We start from the raw sequence: 23,490 nt of genomic DNA, 5'->3' as shown, positions 1-23,490 counted from the left end.
GCAACGCACAAAACTCCAATAATGTTCCCAATGTTTCCCCAAAGCAAAACCTTGAAGCCCATAGTTTATATCGGCCGTTGAAAACATCAGAAAGCTCGTGAAACAGAGATGAAAGTAAGAAATGAACAAAGGAAAAAGGTTACAAAGGAAACAAAGAAAAAGAAATAATGGCCTACCCCGAATGGGGAAAACCGTTCAAAGCAACAGAAAAATTGCCTTTTTTGTCCTTTATCGAGGTCCAAACTCCGGTTTGTGATATAGAGTACAGGAGGGGGAAATCGTAAAAGGTAACAGGATATCGCAAAATGACACGCGAGACGACTTGTGATTCATGATGTAACCAAGACGGTGCGGAGCGATGAGTAGCAGAGGTGATGCAATAGTGAACGGCCAAGCGCAAGCACTTAGCTCATGTCCATCATATCGGCATCACCGTAATGTTCGCCAGTGTATGTAGCAAGAACCTCATCACTTGGGCCAAAGTTGCCCTCGTAGATGGTGGCGCCAGAGCGACGCCTCGAGTCAACCCATCGGCAGCCATAGCACTGGAGCACTTGGTCTGCCGTTGGTCTTTGATCGGGGTCACGGTTCAGCATTGCGTATACAACATGGTCCATGGAGTTGGGGTCGTTGCGCTGCACCATGAAGGATGGTGCGCGTGCGAGGTCCTCCTCTGGGTTCGATGCTGGCTTGACGGTGATGCAGGCCATCGAATCCTCAGCAGCGTCGGACATGAGGAAGCCATCCATGGAGGGCCTCGCCGACTCCGAGATTGGGTCGCCGTGAGAGTCTCGGCTGAGGGTGCTGCTGTCCGCGCTCCAAGTCAAGCTTGGGAGCACGTTTTCGAACTCGCCTGAACGAAGCTTCTGCCAGTAGTCGCCGTTCTCGGGGATAACACAGTTACCAGCGATTTCGGCGAGCATCATGCCCAGGGCAAAGACGTCGGCAGGCTTGTCGAATCGACCAGAGAGTTGCTCAGGCGCAAGGTAGTGGCGGTCACCTTCGCCATCAATGCCAGCAGGAGCTGGCCATTGGCTCGCCAAGCCAAAGTCGGCAATCTTCAGCCCACCCTCAAAATCAATGAGAACATTGGCGGGCTTCAGATCAAGGTGAATGTATCCTGCTTCGTGAATGGCTTTGAGGCCCTACAATGGGGGGTTAGCTTGGTTCGCAAACAAAGACTATTCTTAGACGTACCATCAACAACTCAAGCAGGATCTTCCAAATGCGGAAGTCATCCAGACGACTATTAAAGCCAACAGTGTCGAGGTATTTCCTTAGGTTACCGCCCTCGCAGTATTCGGTCTGGATGTAGAGGTGCTGGTCAAACTCCCAGTGAGTCTTGATGCCCAGCACATGTTCGTTACCACGAAGAGCATAAAGAATTTCAACCTCACGCATCTTCTTCTGGCGGTCGCCTGGGCCGATGTAGGGCTTCTTTGACTTCTTGACTACCCAAACTTGGCTACCAGCAGGCGACCTCTGGGGCGAAGGCTTGACTGGATGGCTGACACGGTACACGGTCGAGAATTCGCCTTCTCCACCATCGAGAGGCTTGATCTCGTGGAATCGCTCGCTCAGCGACTCGTCGACATCGTTCTTGGTCAAGCCAATGGGGATAGCCCCTGATACGCTGCCGAAGAAGCCAGAGTCACGAGGTGTGGTAGGAGTCGCGGGCGCAAACGAGCCGAAGCTAGCGTTGAAAGGGAACGACCCGCGACGGTTGCCCGAAATTGACAATCTGCTTGCATCTAGAGGTGCGCCAGAGTCGTTTGCGGGTGTTGATGGCGATTGTTCACCAAACAGACTTCCGGCTGCTGTTATTGGTTAGTGTACTGTTATCGAGTTTGGATGGAAATGTGTACTTACTTGTTGGTCGACCATCGTTGTCGGGAGCGGCAAATGTATCTGAGCCAATCGAAGGGCGCGAGCGAAACGTCTTGCGTCGCAAGCTGCTCTCCTTTGAGCGACGGCTGGAGCTGTTGCTAGGCTTGGTTGGTGTTGGTGGCATGTCGTCCACACTGGACTGGCTGTCACCCATGCGGTTCGCCGTCGGCGACTGACTGTCCGGTTGGGTGTCGTCGTCATTGTCTCCATCAATGCTGATAAAGCTGCCGCGACGCTGCGTGTTGCTGGCCATGTCACCAAAGATGCTTGGTCGCTTACCAAACGACTCTGTGGAGAATTTGGACACATTTGCACTAAAGGGCGTGCTGGGAGTGCCAAACTGGTGCTGGGGTCGCGCATCGTTGCCGAATAGGCTGCCCGATCGCTTGACGAGGGGTGTGTCTAGGTTGACGGCCCTGTCTCCCGCAGCAGGAGGGAACGACTGGCGCTTTGAAGGCGTGTCAGGCATGACATAGACGCCGGCCGCCGGCTCATCCGCATTGCGGTTCTTCTTGGACAAAAGGCCTGTGGAGAAGGCGACAGGCGCTGGCGGTGCAACTTTGAATGGAGTGTCGAACGACTCATGTGCAGATTGCTCATACTCGGTTTCAAAGGGCCGGCCTATACCGATTGGTAGGGAGCGAGAGAAATGAGGGTTGCTTGACAGGGGAGGTGCAGGAAACACGGAGTTGTTCCACTGCACGGCGGGGGCTCGGGGAGGAGCCATTGGTGTGCCGCTGATGCTTGATGAAGCAGAGTGCGGTGTATGTGCGTGTGACAAGGGGTGCGGAAACGATGCTCCACCCCGGGGAAAAGGTGTGGGCAAGCCCATGCGCCCAGCATCAAAGGTGGATTTTCGGAATGGTGTTTGAGCTGACTGGGCGGGTGTCTGTGTTGAGTTGTTTATTGAGCCATCGAAAGAAATGCGATTGCGAGTCTTGGAAGCAGCCGGGCCAGGGAAGGCGAATTCGCCCTCGTAACTTGGCTTGCGCGGGGTGTTTGAACGCTGTGATAGAGTTGACTTGCGCAGTGACGTTGTGCGGTGGATAGGCGATTGCGCGCCCAATGCAGGTGAGCTGTTGAAGGAGAATTCGTTGGTCACGTCACGCTGGCGGGGCGCATCATCCGGGGAAGCGCGCTGTGCGGGAGATGGGTCAAAGATGCTCTCAAAGTCGTTTCCAAGACTCGAGACGGCGTGAAGACTGCGGCGCTTTGCAATGGGGCTGGATCCGGGGGATCCGCTAAGGTTCATGAGTCCATCATTGCGCTTCAGCGGGCTCGACTTTGCAGGCGCTGCTGCTGGTGGCGACAGCTCTGAACGGCGCGCAAACTCGAATTTGATGGGCTTGTCGTCGACTTCTAGTCGCTTGTCCATGTCCATGCTGCTTGGGGATTCTGAGCTGAGGCGTCGCACGGGCGTGTTCTCCTGGCCAATGGTGGGCCACGTCATAAAGGGAGTCGCGTTGCCGTCAGTCGTCTCGGCCAAGGCGCGTCGTCGCGGGCTCTTGGACTTGCTGTTGCGAGTGCGCGGAGACGAGCGGAGGGGTCCTGAGCGGCGCAGCGAAAACTTCTTCTTTGCTGGAACGGCCTGCGCTAGCGGTGATTCTGGAAAAGCTGCAATGGGGCTCGTGGGCTTGTTGGAGGCCTTTGGCGAGAATGCGCGCGCGATGGCGAGCGGGGAGATGGGAGAGCGGGGCGTGTCCGAGTTGCGCAGCTGAAAGCGCGATTGCTTGGAGGGTGAGCGGGAGAGAGAGCGGCGCAGTTCCTGGAGGTGGGAGAAGTGGGTACCGTCAAGGCGATAGCTGTGGGGGTGAGTAGGAGAAGGAAAGTGCATGGTGCCACCCTCTCGGCTGGGGGAGAAGCCAAAATCCATGGTACGCGCAGCGGGGTGATGGTGGTGGTGGTGGTGGTGCTGACGTTGCGAGGGAGCGGGGGATGGCGTCGCGGGCGAGGGTGGTGGATGGCGGGTCCGGGTGTTTTTGTTGTTGTTGTGGTTGCCTCAGGGTGACTGATTGAGTCGTGTCTAGGCAGTCGCGACGCACATGAGGAGAGAGAGCTAGTCTTCAGTCGATGGCTGGAAGGCTGGCGGGTTTTGCAGGCGGGCGCGCGCGGTGGAATGGATGCGTCTTGTGCTGGCGGGTGCTGGCGGGCGATGCGCGATGGCGTCGTGGTGGGTTGTGTGGAGCTTGGCGGCGGCGAGGAGCGGGAATTGCACCTCAGTAAGCAGCGGGCGACGTGTGCAAGTTCTCCATGCAAGGCCTGGAGGGGATGCAGGATGCAGAGGAGTGGGGGGACAGTGAGGCCGGAGAACAGGAGGCAGTCGGGAGGCGGGTGGGTTTTGCGTGGCTGGTGTTGTTGGCGTGTCCGTGGGCGATTCGCTGCGTGTCGTGGTGGAGCGAGGGCAGGATGCGCGCGTGTCAACGGCGGGCTGGCCAGGTGGGCGCGACACGAGGTGGAGATACAACGCAGAGGGCAGAGGGAGGGCGATCGAGGGATAGAAAAGACCCTTTGTGCGCTCGTCTGCGATCGGCTGGAAATGGGGGTGGTATAATATGGGAGGAGACGCGTTCGCGCTGGCGGGCTGGTGTGGCCGCAAGGCGCGAGGCCCGTGCACGCTCGCCCACCGACGACACCCTGCAGGCCGGCCGTTAGCCTGGCATGCCAATCGCTGCACTGCGCGACACCCACCGTGAAGCTGCATCGCCGGCCACACGGTGGGGACGCACGCAATGGACAGGCTCTGCGCTGCTCATCGCTGCTCTGCGCTGCTCTGCCCTGCCCGCACCGCCGGCCTCGTTACGCGCGCGCAGTCTGGCCGTGGTGCGAGGCGCTGCAGCGGAGCCGTGGGTGGTTTCGCCACTGCCAACTGCCGTGTGCGTTTGCGTGTGCGTACTGCGTGTGCGTCGTGTCTACTCGGTGTGTGTGCGTGTGTTTACTGTTTATTGTTGATCAACAATGCCGGACCAAAACAATACTCGCCACCACCAGTCCCGTCCCCCAACCACGGCATCGGGGCACCTCCCAGCTTCCACGCCGCTAGGATCCCCCCCAATCGCGCCATGGCAGCAAATGAGGCCAATCTTAGCATCCTCATGCCCGCTAGCTGGGGCTGCGTCATGTTCAATAGGGGGCTCTCCTCGGTCAGTTCACAGTTCGCTGGCGGCCCGCTCGCTCCCGCCAACTCGCAACACGCAGCCCACACGCGCTTCGCTTGGCTCTCCGCATCGCATCATGCTTGCTAATTGCTCTCTGATTGCCTCCAGCCTGCCCCTCGACGCCTATCGCGCTATCGATAGCTTTTGCGAGTCGTGAGACAGCTGCCATGGCCCATGTCTCGCTTCCTCCTCCACCATGCCACTCTCACCTTTGCCATGCCCGTTGGCGCCACCGCTGCTTATTCCCACGACAACACAGCCTTTCCTGGTCCACCAATACTCCACCTGTCCACCAATATGCCCGCCCTGTCGCCTTCAATAATGCCCTGATATGCCTACCTCCCACCATCATCCCTGGTGAGCCTCAAAGAAAAAAAAAGGGTCTTCGTTGTGTTTCGTCTCGACATGGCGCCGACTGTTCCGCCCCGAGCATCGCCTTGTTTCGATTCTGTTCCATGGCCTTACCATGTTCTACTATTCCCTGGTGCCCAAAACCGTGGTCCTCATTGCGCGTCGGCTTTGAAATCGAGGTTCGTCTGCGTCATGTTTGCCCTGCAGCCATCGGCCACGTGCTATCCCAGATGCCCGACTCTATGTATATGACGTCGGCTTATTGCCCCCCCCCCTCATAGACACAAAGACATACCACTACGTATCCACATATACGTAGTGGTATACATGGTCTCGATGAGCAAGCCATTTGTCTGATACACGCTAGCAACAACATCATACTTGCTCATTGGTCCCAGACTGGCGGCCCGCATACTCTTCAATAGCCCACGTGCTAGATGCATTCACAGGCCCATCGACACTAAACGCGCAAAAGCGCGGCTATGACGCTCGTAGATCAAACACATGACGATGGCATCCAGAACAAACATCATGACACCATACTCTACCATCAACAGCCATGCATCAGGACAAAAAACAATCCCCCAGGCACCCGAGACTACTTCACGGGCGACCGCATCTGCGGCCGCGGTCGTGTCGTCTCCACGCGTCTGTAGCTCCAGCAAGCAAACGCAGGAACGCCCTCGTCGCGCATTGCCATCGCCGTACCTGCCTTAGCCTCGACCGTCTGCTGATCGCCGCATATCCACTCAATTATGGTCGGCATGCAGCCACCGAACCCAGCCGGTGCGCCTCACTTGAGTGCCTCACCAACAAGCAACCATGTCCTGCTGAGTAAACGGCGCACTTGATTCCTGCGACGGTTTGACATGTCAAGCACGGCCCGCAAGACGGTGCTTTTGCGACTCCTGGCTGTGCTACCCCCACTGCTTCCATCTGACGCCTGTCACGTCTCAGAGCCATCGCACCAGCCCTAGCCGCACTCACAGCGGCTATCAGTCGAGCCACAACCTAAAAATGGCATTGTCTCAGTAAACGTTGCAAACTAACACCCAAACACATTGATTCTCTCCCCGACGCTTATCGCCCACCCCGCATTGCTGTGGTAACAATATGCTAATGTGTCGTTGGGCTTCAAAAGAACTGTGAAGACATCAACTACCATGCCCCGCTCCGATAACATAGCACCTCGGGTCAGAGTCCCAATAGGGTTGACGCCCAAATGCACATGCTTTTCAAGCTGACGAGGCCACGAGATCTTTGCCAGGGCTGCTAAATGATTTACAGGGTCCAGGAATGGTCGGTCCCCAGTCGCCATACCGCCGCCAAGCCCTCGTCTTGCGCACCACACGCCCCATGCTGTCTGTCTTCGTATTCTCCATGATGCCTATGCGGGGTTTGCCCTTGGGTGTGACGGCAGCGAACATGGATCTCGAAGATCATGGCTGCTTTCAAGGGTCGGTTGAATCTGACAGCAACTTTACCTCGGGGTCCAACTGGTTCTTGGGCACTGTCTCTGGCAGATTGCGGCCCTCCCGGTGTGTCTTGCGCAATGCATTGCCCAAAGATGGCCTCCTTTACTTTTTTCTCCAATGGCAGTCGCTTTTCGTTGAAACAAATTTGATCATTTCCCACGCACTATTACATCCCGAGCCTCGCATGTCAATCTGTCATTGCCTTGGTAACTCGCACGTGTTGCATTGAATGTGATGTTTTACGAATTTGGTATTATGCAGGTTAGACCAAGCGAGAAGAATTAAGGCACGAGACATGTGAGTAATCCCGTAAAGTCTAACCATGGTTGAAGCTGCATGATTGTTTGATGCCGCCTTGGGCCGGATGGAAAAACTTTGTTCCCGACATTGCAGTCAATGGCGGGGTGAGTCAAAAAGTTTGGCGGGGCATATATCTCGACGCGCCGCCCACACGAGCAAGACGTCCCTTACGAACAATTGCAATAATGGCTGACGAACAACCTGCAACCCAGCCTCCGGCTGCCGAGACCAAGGATCTGCACACTGATCCCGTCACTGGCGAGAAGATCTCCAAGAGTGAACTCAAGCGTCGCCAGAAGCAGCGCGAAAAGGACGAAAAGAAGAAGGAGAAGGAAGCGTCTCTACCAGCCCGGCCCAAGAAGGAGAAGAAGGACGACATTGAGGAATTGAACCCAAATGTACACCCTCTGGTCTGTCATATCGATGCGACGTGCTGCTAATACATCCCAGCAATACTTTGAAATTCGATCCAAGAAGATTGCCGCCCTCACAGCCTCCCAGGACCCCAACCCTTATCCACACAAGTTCCACACCAACTACAGGATCGCCGACTATGTACGCGACTACTCACATCTCAAGAAGGGCGAGACAGAGCCCGAAAAGGAGATTCGCATGGGTCTCCGTGTCATGACCAAGCGATCGGCTTCCAGCGCACTTCACTTCTACGTTTGTATGTGTGTGATACAAGAAACTGTGTACACATCTAATTGTTTACAGGCAAGGCAGAGGGTGTTACCATCCAGGTCATGTGCCAATTGCAAGAGTCCAAGGCCGATGTGCCCTTTGAGAAGCAGCACGAGAACATTCAGCGTGGAGACATTATCGGTGTTATTGGCTTCCCTGGCCGAACAAGTCCCAAGAAGGGTGGCGAGGGTGAATTGAGTATCTTTGCGCGCGAAGTCATCCTCCTCACACCCTGCCTCAGGATGTTGCCAACAGAGCACTTGTAAGAACCGCCCATGGCCTGAGAAAAAAGAGGTATTGACCTTATGACAGTGGCTACAAGGACCAGGAGCAGCGCCACCGCAACCGATACCTCGATCTCATCATGAACGATTCGACGCGCAACACCTTCATTGCACGCACCAAGATCGTCAAGGCCGTCCGCAGGTATCTCGATGAGCGCGACTTCCTGGAAGTGCAGACGCCCATGATGAACAAGATTGCCGGAGGCGCAACAGCGCGACCCTTCAAGACATACCACAATGAACTCGACATGGAGCTGTACATGCGAATTGCCCCTGAGTTGTACCTCAAGGAGTTGGTTGTTGGAGGTCTCGAGAGGGTATACGAAATTGGTCGTCAGTTCAGAAACGAAGGTATCGATCTCACCCACAACCCTGAGTTCACCACCTGCGAATTTTATATGGCATACGCCGACTACCACGACCTCATGGACATGACCGAGGAGCTGGTCAGCGAGATGGTCAAGGAGGTCACTGGCAGCTACGAAACCGTCTACCACACCCAGAGTGGCGAAGTCTACAACGTCAACTGGGCAAGGCCATGGAGGCGAGTCAATATGATTCCTGCTCTTGAGGAGGCTACTGGTGAAAAGTTCCCACCGGCGACTGAACTTCACACTGCTGAGACAAACGAGTTCCTCAAGAAGGTGCTCAAGAAGGTCAACGTCGAGTGCTCGGAACCCCGTACCAACTCAAGAATGATTGACAAGCTGGTTGGTGAGTTCATCGAGGAGACTGCCGTGAACCCAACCTTCATCGTTGGTCACCCTGAAGTCATGTCGCCCCTTGCCAAGACTCACCGAGAGATCCCCGGTCTTTGCGAGCGTTTCGAGGCCTTTGTCTGCAAGAAGGAGATTGCGAACGCCTACACCGAGTTGAATATGTCAGAAGTCCAGCGCCAACGTTTCGTAAGTTGACAATAGTTTCCTTAGGATTGGTAAAGAAAAGGATTTGCCCTAACGAATTTACAGGCCGAACAAGCAAACCAGAAGGCAGCAGGTGACGACGAAGCACAGCTCATCGATGAGACCTTCTGCCAAGCGCTCGAGTATGGTCTACCACCCACCGGTGGATGGGGTATGGGTATCGACCGTCTAGTCATGTTCTTGACAGACCACTACTCCATTAAGGAGGTGCTTACCTTCCCATTCATGAAGGACATTGTTGAGGACAAGAAGACGGCAGCCGAGGTTGCCGATGGCACCGGCAAGCCAGTTGAGGGAATTCGTAAGTAGAGCATTGTGCGAGGTTGGTTATTGTACTAACAGTGTGCAGCACACAAATAGTTTTGCACAGCATTTCGGCGCATTGGGTGGGTAAGAAAATGACAACGACGGGGGCAATCTAAGCCTACACGATTGGGTATGAGAACATGAATGAAATTCAACAAAGACATATGATATGCGTCTGCAATTGTGACTATCTTTGAAATGTGTAGCGGATTGTTTATTACGCCCGTCTGTATGCTGCAGCCTACCTCTTATCCGATGATGCTGACTTTGTCATTGAGAACTAACCATATCGAGGGGAATTTGCTCCTGCCTATATGCCGAAAGGTAACTATAGTAATTTCGCGTCTGTCATACCGGTTTTCAAAAGGTTCGAGATGGATGCTTTCAGCCGATAGTCGGCTCCCCACCCGCGAACTAAAATCTCCAACCGCCCGAAAGAGGGGCGGCCCGCGCCTCCATGGGCCGAACGACACACGACACTCACTGCGTCGGCAAACCCCGTTGGAGTATCAGGTAAGAAGGAATTCGCAATGCCAAAACAGGCAATTGGGTATAAAGAAGTGATGGCAGTGCTGCTCTTCCTTTTTGTTTTCTCCTTCATGATAAGTTTTCTTCTACCATTGACTTTCAAGTGCTCACGTCATTTTATATTGTATGACTGAGTGTAGATACGAATTGGATAAGTGCTTCCTACCAGTGGCTCTTAGCATAATACGAAGGAAGCCCAGCAAAAGCATAGAAAGAAGATAGCTGTCTAGACTGAAAATGGCGGCACCAGGAGGCAAGTTCTTCATCCAGGATAAACTGGACATACCAGCCAAACACCATGAGTCGTTTGAACAGCTATGGGAGACGAAATGGAAGAAGCCGGTAGGTATCGCAAAACATCCTTTCAACAATCGTCTGCACACTGAGTTTATCCAAGACTGACCTGGACACAGGCTGAAATGGGCGTATACCCCTTCATGTTCGGCACCGCCTCCGACTTTGAGCCCATAGTTGCCGAAATGGTCAAGAACAACATGCGCGAGCCCTACAACTGGGACACCTACGCCCGCACATTCTTCCCCCAAGCCGAAAACCTCGCCTCCATCGCCCGCTCCGCCGAAGCAAACGGCGAGACAGAAAAGGCCTCAGAGTACTACCTCCGCTCCAGCGCTGTCTACCGCATCGCGCGCTTCCCCGCCCCACGCAGCCCCGTCCAACGCGAAGCCTGGGCCAAGGGCAAAGAAGTCTGTCTCAAAGGCCTCTCGATGCGCGAGCATCCCGTGCACGAAATCCTCATCCCCCACACGCACCGCAATGAATTCGACGGCCACGACATCCCCGTCTACCACCTCCTCCCCGCCACCGCCTCCCCTTCCTCTCCCGTGCCCCTCCTCATCATCTTCACCGGCCTAGACGGCTACCGCACCGAACTCGCCGTCTGGATGGAAGGTTTCCGTCGCAACGGCATCGCCACCCTCGTCCTCGAAATCCCAGGCACAGGCGATTGTCCCGCCGACCCATCCGATCCTACCTCCCCCGACCGCCTCTACTCCTCACTGCTCGACTGGGTATCCCAGCAGTCCAGCCTCGACGCCGCAAAGACTGCCATCTGGGCCTTTAGCACGGGCGGTTACTACGCCATCCGCGTCGCACACACGCACGCTGCACAACTCGCAGGCGTCGTCGCCCTAGGCGGAGGCTGCCACCACATGTTCGACAAAACATGGCTCGACCACGTAAACCATCTCGAGTACCCCTTCGATCTCGCCGATACGCTCGCACACAAATTCGGCTACGGCACAGACGTCCCCCGCTTCAAAGACGAAGCTAGCACCAAGTTCTCGCTCCTGAACGATGGCACGTTGGATAGGAAAGAGTGTGCGAGGTTGCTGCTCGTGAATGGGACTGAGGATGAGATTTTTCCTATTGATGATTATTATCTAGCGCTCCAGAGGGGGGAGCCCAAGGAGGTCAGGTTTGTGAGTGGGGTTAAGCATATGGGGGAGCCGGAGAGCTTTGGGGTTATTATGAGGTGGTTGTATCGGTTGTGGGGGGTTGAGGCGGATATTGGTGCGCAGATGGGGACGTTGATGTTTAAGCCCAAGTATTGAAGAGAAGGAGGGAATTCGGAATGGAGGAAACGAAAATTCAGGGCCAAATAAGCGTAGAATTGAAAGTAAGAGTGGTATGTTCCTAGACATTGTATGTTCTTTGCCCTGTCATGTGCATTACAAATTATCCTACATTTCTCATCTTCCCCTTCAGTCAATCACTCTCCTTCATTCACTTTCCTCCTCAAAAACAACAGCAGCACACGCTACGATAGGGATATAACGAAAGAGAAAAGAAACCTGGTATCATTGTTCCCACTGTGCCCTAAAAGAAAGAGAAGAAGCAGGAAAAGAAAAACGTCTACTACCTTCCCTTCCTTCATAAGTCCTGCTTTCAAAGAACGCAGAAAGTAATAACTTGAGGAAAAAAAACAAGACGAGAGAATCGAAGATAAATAAGCAAACACGTTTGCAGTTCATAGATAGCACATGATATGATAAGAGAAAAAAAAGGAGAGGAGGACCCGTGCCTTGAACGCGCGGAGTAAAGTTGCCCAACACTTCACACTTCAATCATTGAGTCCAAAAACACGTCTCAGACCCTGAAACTTCTTCTTCTTCCCACTTCGGCCATACGCGACCGAATGGCCCTGTGCATCGACCACAGGCGCAGAGACATTAGATACAGCACTGGGCTGTCGCGTGGCGAAACGCGGTCTACGAGGCGCAACACCGTCTGAGCTCATTGGCCGATCATCAGTTCCAATGGGTGGTGGAGGAGGCAGAGGCCAGTCCGGGGTTGATCGTCGTTGGAGCTTGGGCGACCGCTTAGGGGAGGTAGGGGCTGGCTCAGCGAACTCCTTATCCTCGTCAATCGGGGTCATGGGGGCGCCCTTATCGCGGTTACGTTGCGCAGGGGGCATGGGAATGTTACCGTGTGTAGAGACGGGCTGTACTGGTTCGGATTGAGCAGGGACAGGCTCGGCCTGAGGCGTCTTCTTTTTTCCTAGGCCAAAGAAACCACGCTTCTTCTTGCTCTTACCGGACTCGAATGTGGGTAAAGCGGCATGTTTGCTATCGCGGAGCGAGCCAGTGGCTAGCGCTGCACCCTGCCCATTAACATGGCCGTTGGTTCCATTCGTTTGCGGAACAGGCTTGGAAACGTCCTCGGGAACTTCCTCATCCACCTCTTCTTCTAAATCCGTAGAGTCCCCATCCTCTTCGCCAGGTTTCCTAGGAATACCTCGGACTGGAGTCAAGCCAGGAGGCAACTCGTAGTCCATCGGCTCATCGTCCGAATCTTCAAATCGACTTTGAAATAGCCTGGGCCGGTCATCTTCATCCTCATCACTCGAATCAGCGAAGCGGCTTTTGAATGGCACCTTGACCGCTTTGGGCGCCTTAGCTGGTTGAGGCGCTTGTTTGGCAGGCTTGGGCTGCTTGGTGAACGAAGGCATTGGCTTCTCCTGTATAGGCGAGGACGGACGGACATCGGGTCCCTTGCGGAACCTTCCCATTGGTGACAATGATCGGATGCTGAACCTTGATGATTTGGCTGGGTCCGGGGTCGGTGAAGAGGACCGCATGGACCTTCGCATGGCAGGCGATGGAGACTCCCGTGGTGATATGGCGCGAACCTGTCTTGGAGCTGGTGCACTGGCGCGCAGGGACGGTGTAGGGTTTTGCCTCATGGAGCCACGCATTGTGTACCGTCCACCTTGTTGACGGGATCCTCGGCTTCTAGTTCGCTGGAAGCTGCTAACAGAAGCGTCAGAGTCGCTGTCATATGTAGGCACTGGCGCAGGCTTTGGCTTCGCAGCAGGCATACTCTGTGGCCTTGCCTTGGAAGCAACTGGAGGTGGAATATTCTTCTTTTGCAGTGCGCCTCGGGGCTTGGTTTCCACCGGTGTCATGCTATGGCGAGATGCAGCTAGGCTGATATTGGCCTTTGGTAGTGTATCCTCTGACCGCATACTCTGTCGCATCTGTGGCTGTGCTCTAGGAGGGCTTTCTGGTCCTCCCCTCATGGTCGAACGCATTGTGGATCCCATTCGGGGTTCAGCTGGCGCATCTGTGTTTGAACTACCGCGCATGGTTCTTCTCATGTGCACCTCTGAACGGCTTTCCCTAGGTGCGGAAGCCTGCGTAGTCCTGTTTGAGGGCTCGGCTGGTCGAGTTGTTTCCGGAGCTGGACTCTTTTTCAAGGCCGACTTTAGAGGCTTGGTCGACTGTGATGGTGAAGCTACTGATACCGGGCGATCCTGCGAAGTCGAACGTTGCATAGGCTGATCAGTACCTTTTTGGGGAGGCGGTATTTGCTCGACAGACGTCTCAATCTTATCGGCTTGTTTGAAAGACGCATTCAAGCCACTCCAATGCAACTGAGCAGGGGTCCAGTCTTGTGTTGGAGTTGCCTGTGAGTCGTCACTATCCTCCGCAGAAGTCTGTTGCCCAGACTTCAAGGCAGGGCCTTCCGTTGTATCTTGATCCGCATACTTTGAGTGCATCAGTCCAGATGACGAAGGGTTGATCGGCTTATCCATAAGAGCATCGATACTAGCAAATCCGCCTCCGTCAGACAAATCCTCATAAGCATCGCTATATATACTGCTTTCATCGTCTGTGGTGTCTTCTTCCTGTGAGTTGGATTGTGGCACCTGACTTGTCGGCTCCGTAGTGTTCGTAGAGGGTGTCGATGTAGATATAGCTGGTTTGGGGGTTTGGCTCCTAGCACCAGTGGCATCTTCGTCCCACCCTCCAGGAATAGTTATGCTTGGGAAATTCGGTTCAGGCTTCTCAAACGGGCTAGGGGTTGCAGGTTGGAATGCAATATCGGGAACATGGGCGTTTTGTTCTGATGCTGTGATCGTCGTCGATGGTACTTCTTCATGCGGGATAGACAGAGACTTTGGCTCCAGAGCTGGTGGTTGCTGAGACATTTCCTTATGCTCTGTAACCCCGTGCTTGTCCGAGTATTCGCTAGAGTCTGACACGTAACCACTGCCTTCGACAGAAGTAACCTCAGGTGGAAGAGGATCAGATGATCCTCTCTGCTTTCGAGCATGGTCGTCGGAAACAATGCTGCCAAGCGCAATGTCGCTTGAAACCCGAGATTGATCACCGACAGGACTGACGGACACGGTCTCAGTTACCTTTTCAGGCACTTCCTCCCTGTGACGTCGCTCCTTGTCTCGGATACTACCAAAAAGAGGCAGAGCAGGTCGCGGCTTCTTGAGGTCTTCAAACTCATCGTCCTTTTCAGCTATTGGACTCCATCTGGATGCCCCAAGGCTTCCGTAATTAGGCATCTCAGGGTGAGTCGGGGCAGAGGTACTAGGGGCCACCACATCTTCCTCAAAGCTAACACGAACGTTCTTCTTCTTGCGCCTTCCTCCCTCCTCCGAGGCAGTGTCCGATGCTTCACTTGAAGCACCTCTGGTGTGTAAAAGCCCGTTGGAGCGGAGCGGAGACTCGCCACGACGCGATACTGAGGGTGACGCTTTTAGTGCAGATTTTGCAGGGGATACTGATCGGGGCAGCGGTTCGTGCTTCAGCCCAGTAAGTTCGGTAGCTAAGGGCGCGAAATGAGCGGTGCGAGGTGGGCTTAACGGTGAATTTTCATTTCGCCCGGCGCGTTCGTGGTCTTGACTATCATAAGTACTTGCGGGCCTAGAATTTACCGGGGTGGATAGTCGGGGGTAGGGGTTGTCCTGGTTCTGGGCAACAGTGGACGAAGCCGCGTCGTCATCGTACCCAACTATTGTGCCATAGCCAGAATCTTCAAGTCTGCGACTAGCGTTTGCCTTCTCAGGAGGCTGCATATTAGCATCATTAAATTCATCAGAGTGCCGTTGAACAGCTGCCCTCGGTTCCTCTCTTCGCTGAGGCGGTGGCGGTTCTTGTCGAACGTAATGACGGATAGGGCTGGGTGATCCACGACCCATTTGGTTCTCTGGTATATGAACAGAATGAAAAGTCTCTGCAGGCTGTGGTCCAGGTTGGGGCTCGGGCTCAGGCATTTCGTGTATCTCCCTATGACGGGCCATGGCGTCCTGCTTGTGGATAAAGGTGCGGGACGATGGGTCATAGACGGCATCTGGCGAGTTCGGATCAACGGGTCGTGGGGCCTGTCTCGACGGATATGTTTGCTTTTGTACAGCTGTTCCGGATGGCTTCACACGCATACTGCCGCTTGATAGCCGAGAGCCTTCGACACCATGCGAGATGCGATGTGAGCTGACCGGGCGCTCGGCTGCATTTTGTATGGATCTCTGGGTGTTCTGGACATGGTGGCTAGAGACACCGCTCGATGTCTTTGGCCGTGAGGTTGATGCCATGCGCTGAAGGGCATCTTGGTTGACAACGGGCCCACCAAACCATCCAGACGAAGCAGTAGTCTGTGGTGGGCTTGGCTTGGTGCCTACTACGCCGGGGGACATGGGACGGGAGAAGTTTATAGACCGGGCAGTGTCTTCTTCCTCTGAAACATTGGTAAGAGGGTTGGCGGGACGTTGGGGCGCTCGTCGAGGAGTACTAGCGCCCCTGTCTAAGCTCACACCTCTGCCTCCGCCTCTGGGGCCTGGCGATGCTCCGCGATAGAGGGGCTCGACACTCGATGCGCGGCGACGCATGCCACCGTCGTGATGCTGTATGTTTGCGGGCACAGGCGGGACAGGTGGCGCATTGGTTTCAGCTGGACTTCCTCTGCCTGGCGATGGTGCGCGGAACGAGCGCTCCGTCATGGACCCTGAACTCGACTGCCGATGCAGGGAACCGGACGGCTCTCTCGAGTAGCTGCCGTTGGATGAGAGCGAACCGCGTCGGGCCATGCGCTTGGTGACGGTATCTGCTACGGACGTCGGTGTTGGCGAGTGAGTACGCAGGGCTGCTGCGGCGGCGGCGGACGAGAGGGCGCCATTGGATTCGGCGCTCTTGATGAAGGCTTTGGAGGCGGCGAGCGAGGCGGAGGCGCTGGGAGGAGGCGCTCGCTGGGCCTGCACGGGGAAGAGCATGTGTTAGCAGGCACCGCGTCGCCATATTACATGGCCGTGTTTGCGCGACACGACATGTGCGCGCGCGCATCCACAGCCAGAAAAAAAGACACAACCTACCGGACTCGAGGCTGCTCTTCGTCGCTTGCCAAACATGGTGGGCGGGCTGGATTAGGAATTACAGCAGTCGTGGGCGGATCTGCATTATCTCGGCGTCTATGGGCGTGGTGTAGTCTCGGTCTGGGGCCGAAGTTGAGGTGCAGCAGCAGGGACCGCTTAGATGATGTCACGTCTAGTGGTAGACACGGAACCCGGCGGCACTGGATCAAGGAGCGTGCAAGGCCAATTGCATCAAGCCTACAGGAAAACAAAAAGAAAGGAAAACTAAGAGAAGGACAGCGCAGACGTGGCGGGCGGCAGGGCGAGGAGTGAGATGGATGGATGGGTTGCGGACCGACGAGGGTAGGAAGAAGACGCCGTCTATTTGGCTCGAGTGGAGTCGTCCATGAGAGCAAAACAGGCAAGAGGATCGCCTTATGGTACGCCGTCGAGGACAAGGGTGGAAGCTTGGACGGGGTGTCGTCACGGAGCAATAATATCCATACACCTGTTCGTCACATCGCGCAGCCCAGGCCACCGCACAACACGACGCCGACTCGCTCAGTCTAGATGTCTGCTCCAGCCACAGACGTCACGCCCGTAGGCCGGCCCAGGGCCAGCCGGTCCCTGATTTGCACTAACGGCCCATCGACACAGCAACACCAGGCCAGAGACCCACTTGGGCCACGATAGACCTTTTACTAGTCGCCTACTGGAAACATGGCAAGGGGCGTAGAAGGGGTCGTGTCGAGGATACTGCCATGTTGTCAAAACATTGTGTGTAAGCACCACTCATCCAGCTAACCCACAGGGCTGAACAGGGGTCAGCCCTCCGCTTTGCCGCCTCAGGCCCTGAACGCATGAACTGGAGAAGCATCTCAATTAAAAAGAGAAAAAGACAAGGACCGAATAAAATACAACCCTTGAAGGGGTTTGCCTTTTGTGAAACAATCCCATGCATCGAAGACTATGTTGGCCTAGGGTGATTTACTTGGAGAAAATGTTATATTTGGATTTTACTACTCGATAAAACAACACTGTTTCGCTGTGCTGCGATCAACCGGCTTGGGATCAAACCTGTTAGTCGGCAGTAATACAATACCAGTTTTTGTTGTTCCTCCGGTATCTTGGATTGGTGAACCATGGTTTCATCTATTGATACAGTGTTCTTTCTTGCAAAACAGTTAGGCAGCCACTTCCCATCTACTACAAGTTTCCACGCATGGAGGACAAGCAGGTTCTCTTCTAAAGTTTCCAAGTATGTGCTTTATAAATCTACTACAAGACATGTTGAGTTGGTGCGGAAACATTCTAAGCACCCCTCCCGCCGCCAGAGCCAACCACATCGAAGTCGGTAGGGGACAGTGTGGAACGGTGCTTGCATTGAACGACACCGATTCCGTCGTAAAGATACCCAACTCTCCTGCCAAAGAAGATGAGCTTTTTACCGACTACCAGATCCATTACTCAGTATACAGCACTCTGGCCCCTCTCAGCTCCGTAAACATATCGGTCCCTCGGCCTGAAGCATGGATCACGCGCGGGAGTACAATCTGGTTTTCAACAGCTTCCTGCTTCCCTAAAGGAATCCCGTCTATCCCAAACTACGGTCTCATCTCGAAGCGCATCCTGTCTGTGCGTCTCTGCTTCCGCGAAGACATCGTAGACCTACTATGCCCCAAAGCAATCAAAACAATCAAAACCAAATTTCTCGCGAGACATGAGAACAATGATTGCCTAGTAAGACTCTATCTAGGCCGGCGCAGTTGCACGTCGCATAGGGAAGCCGGATGTTTCCAGCTTCGTAACTTTCCACTTCACGTCAACGAGATGAAACGACTCGGGTTACGTCCAGAACGCTACGCTGTCACCATGGCACAGACTCTAGCTTTCCTCCACTGGAAAGTTGGCATCGATGCAAACGATGTAGAATTCGTCCTTGGAGGCGGCCATCTTGTCAGTAGTAGTTATCCAAGCGAACAGGAAGTCCGTGCAGCTACAAAGGATACAGCAGGGAGATTGCATATGACCAATCTCAGAAATGAACAGACATCGATGTGGCTACTGGATTTTAATCAGTGCCAGCGTTTTGAGTATCATGCGGATGACGAGGCAGGGTGCAAGGAGGTAATGAAGAAACTGGTCGAGGGCTTCTGGTTCAATGATCCATATTACCCGCGTCCCACTGCCACCGACGAGGGAGACAAGAAACTTTGGGGTGTATTTGTAGAGCATTATCTCAAAACGAATGCGGAGCATGTTTCTCATCAAGGACCAAGGGAATTCATCGAGGCTGTAGTAGAGAAGGGTAAACAACGGTCGGAAAGTTCTTTGTTTAGTTCATAAAAGGGCAAGCTCTTTCCTGAAAAGGTTACGCCCTACCAAGTTGGGAACTACGACAGGTGAAACCAGGTGTAGATAGATCGAGTCTATGGTTGCATCAAAAGCAACCTTTGACCTCTGTAAGATTAGTTCTTGTTGTAGGGGAGAATTGATAGGCATGTAAATTTAGTATGTGTCAGCATCGTACTACTTCCTTACGTACTACCTACCGCAAGTGGGCCACTACTAGTATTACGCAGCTTGGCAGCTCCCTCTCACGTCTTCCCCGCATCGTAGACTCACTCTTAGCTCTACACTGTCATCTCGAGTCGTACGTTTTTGTGTTTGAAAATCACCTACAACAATCACCCATTATTTATCGCTTCATCCGTACTTTTGATCCACTCTCACGTGACAAGCCATCAACATGTCAGCTTCGCAGCTGCCGCCTCTGCCACTTCCAGACGGCATAACCGAAAACTATGTTCACTGCCCATCCAACGGAATCACCTTTCACATGATCGAAGCTGGCTATACGCCAAGGCAACATAAGCCTCTCATCGTTCTCTGCCACGGTTTTCCTGAACTCGCCTTCTCCTGGAGAAAGGTAATGGTGCCTGTAGCAGACGCCGGCTACCATGTCGTTGCATTCGACCAGCGAGGCTACGGAAGGACCACTGGTTGGGACAATTCATCATTCATCAATACCAATTTGTCGCAATTTGCTATGACTAATGTCGTCCGCGACGTCGTTACCCTGGTCAACGCCTTGGGTCATCGCGAAGTCAAGTGCATCGTCGGCCATGACTTTGGAGCTGTGACTGCTAGCATGTGCGCTTTGATGCGCCCGGACTTTTTCAAGAGCGTTGTAATGATGAGCCACCCATTCAAGGCTCCTGCGCCCCTTCCGTTTAACACAGCTCGAGCTGAGCGACAAATGGACGCCTCTGCACCGCCACTTGATGTCCATGCTGAGCTGGCAAGCCTAGCTGAGCCAAGAAAACACTACAAGTGGTACAACAGTACTAGTGTAGCAGCGCAAGACTGGGCTAACCCTACCCAAGGTTTGCATGAGTTTCTAAGAGGATACATTCATGTCAAATCAGCCGACTGGAAACAGAATGAGCCCCACCCCTTGGAGAGCTGGACGGCCCAAGAGCTGGCAAGATTACCTTTCTACTACATTATGCCGCTACGCCTATCCATGCCTGAAACCATTGCTAACATGATGGCTGGCCAGGACACGTCGGCGACCAAGTCATGGATGCCCGACCAGGACCTTGCAGTTTACGTGGAAGAATGGTCTCGAACAGGTTTCCAGGGTGGCCTCAACTACTATCGCATAACCACTGATCCGGATCGTATGAAGGATTTAGAGCTTTTTGCAGGCAAGAAGATCGAGTGCCCAAGCACCTTCATCTCAGGCGCAAACGACTGGGGGAACTATCAGCAACCCGGGGCCATTGAGTCTTATCCGCATTCTTGTTCCGACTTCCGAGGAAATCATTTCATCAAAGGCGCAGGTCACTGGCCGCAGCAAGAGCAGCCAGAGAAAGTTGTGCAAGAATTACTGGCGTTTCTCAACGGTCTCTGATGTTGCTGCACGTGCTGTCTGTCCGATTTCCGTTAAAGGTCACATTCACATGCAGCGCTCTAGCTACACATTGTACGTCGACTATGTCAGCCGCATGCACAGACCAAAAACCTCTTTTGGAACAAGCTAGCGCAATGACTCTGAGGCTGTTTTGTTACACAGCCCTCACTTGACAAGCCTCGTCGTTGCATGGCCGCCACTTCGTGCTCAGGTCTGAGATACCAGATCTAAAGTCTTGGCAACGGCCTCCGATATTCACTTACCACTCACCAAATCTGCTAAGCCACTGAGGTCAATGGCGTCCGTGCTCCAGTGCATTCGCCTAAAGCGACGAATACGGTATTATGCTTGTCCAGACTACATGATAGCTACTATACTCTGCATTGCATGTTATCTATGCGTCTGACACGAGAGTCTATTTCAGTTGGGTTATTGGCCCCAGGGGCAAGATAATAATAACAAATGCAGCCAATCGACCAATTGCAATGCGAGGCTTCCAGGAGTGCTGCACTGTGGTATCCTGTTAAGGAATTCATCTAAAAAAGTGAGATTAATGCAGAATGCGCGCCTACAGCTTCACACCGAGGACTGAATATACGCTAGCCTGACTCTCGATCCCCAATGAAGCTCATGGTAGTGCTGACCTAACCATACGCTGAGCGTGTATCATCACTGAGAGGCTGAACGACCAAGCCACTGAGACATCTTTAGTAGACCCGATTACGGGCTGCAGGAGCATTGTGTATGAACAAATTTAGAGCATCAACACCGGTGCTCTCTCCAATAGGGGAATATGCACACAGGGCTGGACAACGATATAAAATCGTCATGGAATCATTGATAGTAAACAGCACTTCCAACCATTTCATCAACAACCAAAAGTCTTCTTTCACTCTGAGCCTATCTCCTTACCGCTCTTTTAGTCTTTCACTGTCACGATGGCAACGCCACCTCAAGCATCCAATGGTTGCCGATGCAGACCGCCCTTAACCTCTCCTAGCCTACATATTCCTTCTGACTCTTCCGGAACCCGCCGGTCTCAACATATGGAATCACGCAATTCGTCCGTAGAGTCACTTGAACATTCTCCACCGAATGTTCCCGAGGAGGAGCATGTTGATTCGAATGAAGGCGTTGTCCAGATCCACCAGCGTTCAGATCCACTTGATACCTCTGACAATACTCGAGCGTCATCAATCAACTCATCGCAGGAGAGCCTCAAATCCACATCAATGCAGGTCTATGCCTCAATGAGCGAGAAAAACGCCGGCACCAAGTCAGGTAACGCTGTGAAAACACACAGTGTTTCCGCGGTCCCATTGCCAAACACAAGATGGACGCACAGGCAATGGATCAAATTCTTGAGCCTCCACTGGCTCTCGGCTTACCGCGTACTCATCGGGCTGACCTTTATCATAAATATTGTTGTATTCGCTGTTTTATACAAGCGCCTCTCTCTCGCCGCACCTCTTATCGCTACCGCCGCCAACATCTTCGCCGCCGTATTTGTTCGCCAAGAAGACCTTATTAACTTGACCTTTGCCTTTGTGGCAAAGATGCCCTCAAACCTACCATTCTGGTTTGCGAGGACGATTTCAGACCTTCATCATTATGGCGGATTTCATATCGGCTGTGCAATCTCAGCGCTCTTCTGGTACACATACTTTGTATATCGCAACACTGTATTCTTCCTCGGAAACTCAGACGCAGGAACTGCAACGGCGTCCATGTGGGTCGACATTATCGCTTGTTACTCATTCCTGTTTTCCATCTTTCTCGTGTGCGTTACGGCTCATCCACGGCTCCGCGTCAAATTCCACAACACTTTCGAACATACGCACCGCTTTGGCGGTTGGACAGCGCTCATCGTCCTTTGGATCCACGCCGGCGTATCCAGCAAAAGCCCAGAGAATCCAGACATGCACGCCAACCCCGCCGTATGGCTCTTAGCCGCCACAACCTCTATCATCATCCTCCCCTGGACACGCATGCGCCGAGTACCCATCACTACCGAACTCGTCTCGAGCCGCGAAGTCAAGCTCAGCTTCCCCTTCAAGTACATGCCTTACACATCCACCATGCGCTTCTCGCGGAGTCCCCTCATGGAATGGCACGCCTTCGCCACGATCCCCAATCCCGACGGCGAATCCGCCTACATAGTGATTTCGCAAGCCGGTGACTGGACAAAAGCCATAATCCAAAACCCGCCAACCCACATCTGGATCCGCAAGCCAGCCGCCATGAACTTCCTCGCCTTCTCCCCGCTCTTCAACTCCCTCTTGCTCGTCGCCACAGGCGCAGGCATCGGCCCCATGCTCTCCCTCCTACGCAGCCCCGCCATTGCCAACATGAAGAAGCAAGGACGTACGATCAAGGTCATGTGGTGCGTCTACCAGCCTGATGCACCCCATTGGCAATTCGTACAGGATATCATCCGCAATGTGGATCCTGAGCCGAGGATTTTCGATTCGAAACAGGGAAGACCGGATGTTGCGGGCGAGACTACGTATTTGATGCAGGAAGCGCAGATTGAAGCTGTTATGGTGGTTAGCAATCCAAAGGTTACAAGAGAGGTTGTTGAAGGGGTTAAAGCTTGGGGTGGTGCGGCGTATGGTGCTGTGTTTGATTCTTAAACTGGTTGCTTTGAAGGATTTCTGTATGTGTGTGTTGGTGATGGGTGGCATGTATCTTGGAGTTTTTTTCTTCTTTTTTTCTTACGAGTTGTTATCGGATTTTTTTTCTCATGTTTCTTAGGGGACGAAGAAGGGGGGAACATTGTTGAGGAGATGTCGATGCTTTGTATACACCATACTTGGGTGGGGAGAGGATCTTTTTGACTAGACTTTGGAGGATATGTATTCGACATCTTCTACTACTACTACAAAAAAAAGCGATATATAGGAAAATCAGGAGTGGTATATTTGGGGTTTTAGGTCGGAGAGAGGAGGATTTATACAGGGATATAGGCGGTGTACTGGAGTTTCTTATCATCTACTTCTTTCATTACATTATCGGGAAAAAAAATATATTTTTCTTCTTCTTCTTCTTCTTCTTCTTCTTCTTCTTCTTCTCCTTCCAGA

At 53.5% G+C, this 23,490-nt stretch overlaps 8 protein-coding genes across 8 annotated transcripts; 6 read left to right on the top strand and 2 right to left on the bottom strand.

Annotated features, from left to right (window-relative positions):
• Window positions 1-404: 404 nt before the first annotated feature.
• Window positions 405-3,760, bottom strand: COCCADRAFT_1850 (uncharacterized protein; the record flags this gene model as incomplete). The annotated part of the gene is made up of 3 exons (XM_007710225.1): window positions 405-1,145; window positions 1,198-1,817; window positions 1,870-3,760. 3 exons carry the CDS (start codon window positions 3,758-3,760, stop codon window positions 405-407), a joined length of 3,252 nt encoding a protein of 1,083 aa, XP_007708415.1.
• Window positions 3,761-4,616: 856 nt separating this feature from the next.
• Window positions 4,617-5,372, top strand: COCCADRAFT_23152 (uncharacterized protein; the record flags this gene model as incomplete). Its single annotated transcript, XM_007710244.1, has 2 exons — window positions 4,617-5,027; window positions 5,205-5,372. 2 exons carry the CDS (start codon window positions 4,617-4,619, stop codon window positions 5,370-5,372), a joined length of 579 nt encoding a protein of 192 aa, XP_007708434.1.
• Window positions 5,373-7,353: 1,981 nt separating this feature from the next.
• COCCADRAFT_1849 (uncharacterized protein) lies at window positions 7,354-9,419 on the top strand (the record flags this gene model as incomplete). Its single annotated transcript, XM_007710224.1, has 6 exons — window positions 7,354-7,566; window positions 7,619-7,838; window positions 7,886-8,114; window positions 8,165-9,041; window positions 9,105-9,360; window positions 9,409-9,419. 6 exons carry the CDS (start codon window positions 7,354-7,356, stop codon window positions 9,417-9,419), a joined length of 1,806 nt encoding a protein of 601 aa, XP_007708414.1.
• Window positions 9,420-10,130: 711 nt separating this feature from the next.
• On the top strand, window positions 10,131-11,464 carry COCCADRAFT_86074 (uncharacterized protein; the record flags this gene model as incomplete). The annotated part of the gene is made up of 2 exons (XM_007710306.1): window positions 10,131-10,235; window positions 10,307-11,464. 2 exons carry the CDS (start codon window positions 10,131-10,133, stop codon window positions 11,462-11,464), a joined length of 1,263 nt encoding a protein of 420 aa, XP_007708496.1.
• A 509-nt stretch (window positions 11,465-11,973) lies between these two features.
• On the bottom strand, window positions 11,974-16,551 carry COCCADRAFT_86050 (uncharacterized protein; the record flags this gene model as incomplete). The annotated part of the gene is made up of 2 exons (XM_007710305.1): window positions 11,974-16,398; window positions 16,516-16,551. The coding sequence occupies 2 exons, from the start codon at window positions 16,549-16,551 to the stop codon at window positions 11,974-11,976; spliced, it is 4,461 nt and encodes a 1,486-aa protein (XP_007708495.1).
• Window positions 16,552-17,781: 1,230 nt separating this feature from the next.
• On the top strand, window positions 17,782-18,840 carry COCCADRAFT_86196 (uncharacterized protein; the record flags this gene model as incomplete). Its single annotated transcript, XM_007710304.1, has 1 exon — window positions 17,782-18,840. The coding sequence occupies one exon, from the start codon at window positions 17,782-17,784 to the stop codon at window positions 18,838-18,840; it is 1,059 nt and encodes a 352-aa protein (XP_007708494.1).
• A 403-nt stretch (window positions 18,841-19,243) lies between these two features.
• On the top strand, window positions 19,244-20,410 carry COCCADRAFT_33528 (uncharacterized protein; the record flags this gene model as incomplete). Its single annotated transcript, XM_007710266.1, has 1 exon — window positions 19,244-20,410. One exon carries the CDS (start codon window positions 19,244-19,246, stop codon window positions 20,408-20,410), a length of 1,167 nt encoding a protein of 388 aa, XP_007708456.1.
• A 1,046-nt stretch (window positions 20,411-21,456) lies between these two features.
• On the top strand, window positions 21,457-23,043 carry COCCADRAFT_86003 (uncharacterized protein; the record flags this gene model as incomplete). Its single annotated transcript, XM_007710303.1, has 1 exon — window positions 21,457-23,043. The coding sequence occupies one exon, from the start codon at window positions 21,457-21,459 to the stop codon at window positions 23,041-23,043; it is 1,587 nt and encodes a 528-aa protein (XP_007708493.1).
• Window positions 23,044-23,490: the final 447 nt, after the last annotated feature.

This window comes from Bipolaris zeicola (genome assembly GCF_000523435.1).
Source record: "Bipolaris zeicola 26-R-13 unplaced genomic scaffold scaffold_16, whole genome shotgun sequence".
Taxonomy (NCBI): Eukaryota; Fungi; Ascomycota; class Dothideomycetes; order Pleosporales; family Pleosporaceae; genus Bipolaris; species Bipolaris zeicola.
The sequence above is the reverse complement of the archived record's forward strand: the minus strand, read 5'-3'. Positions and strand labels throughout refer to the sequence as shown.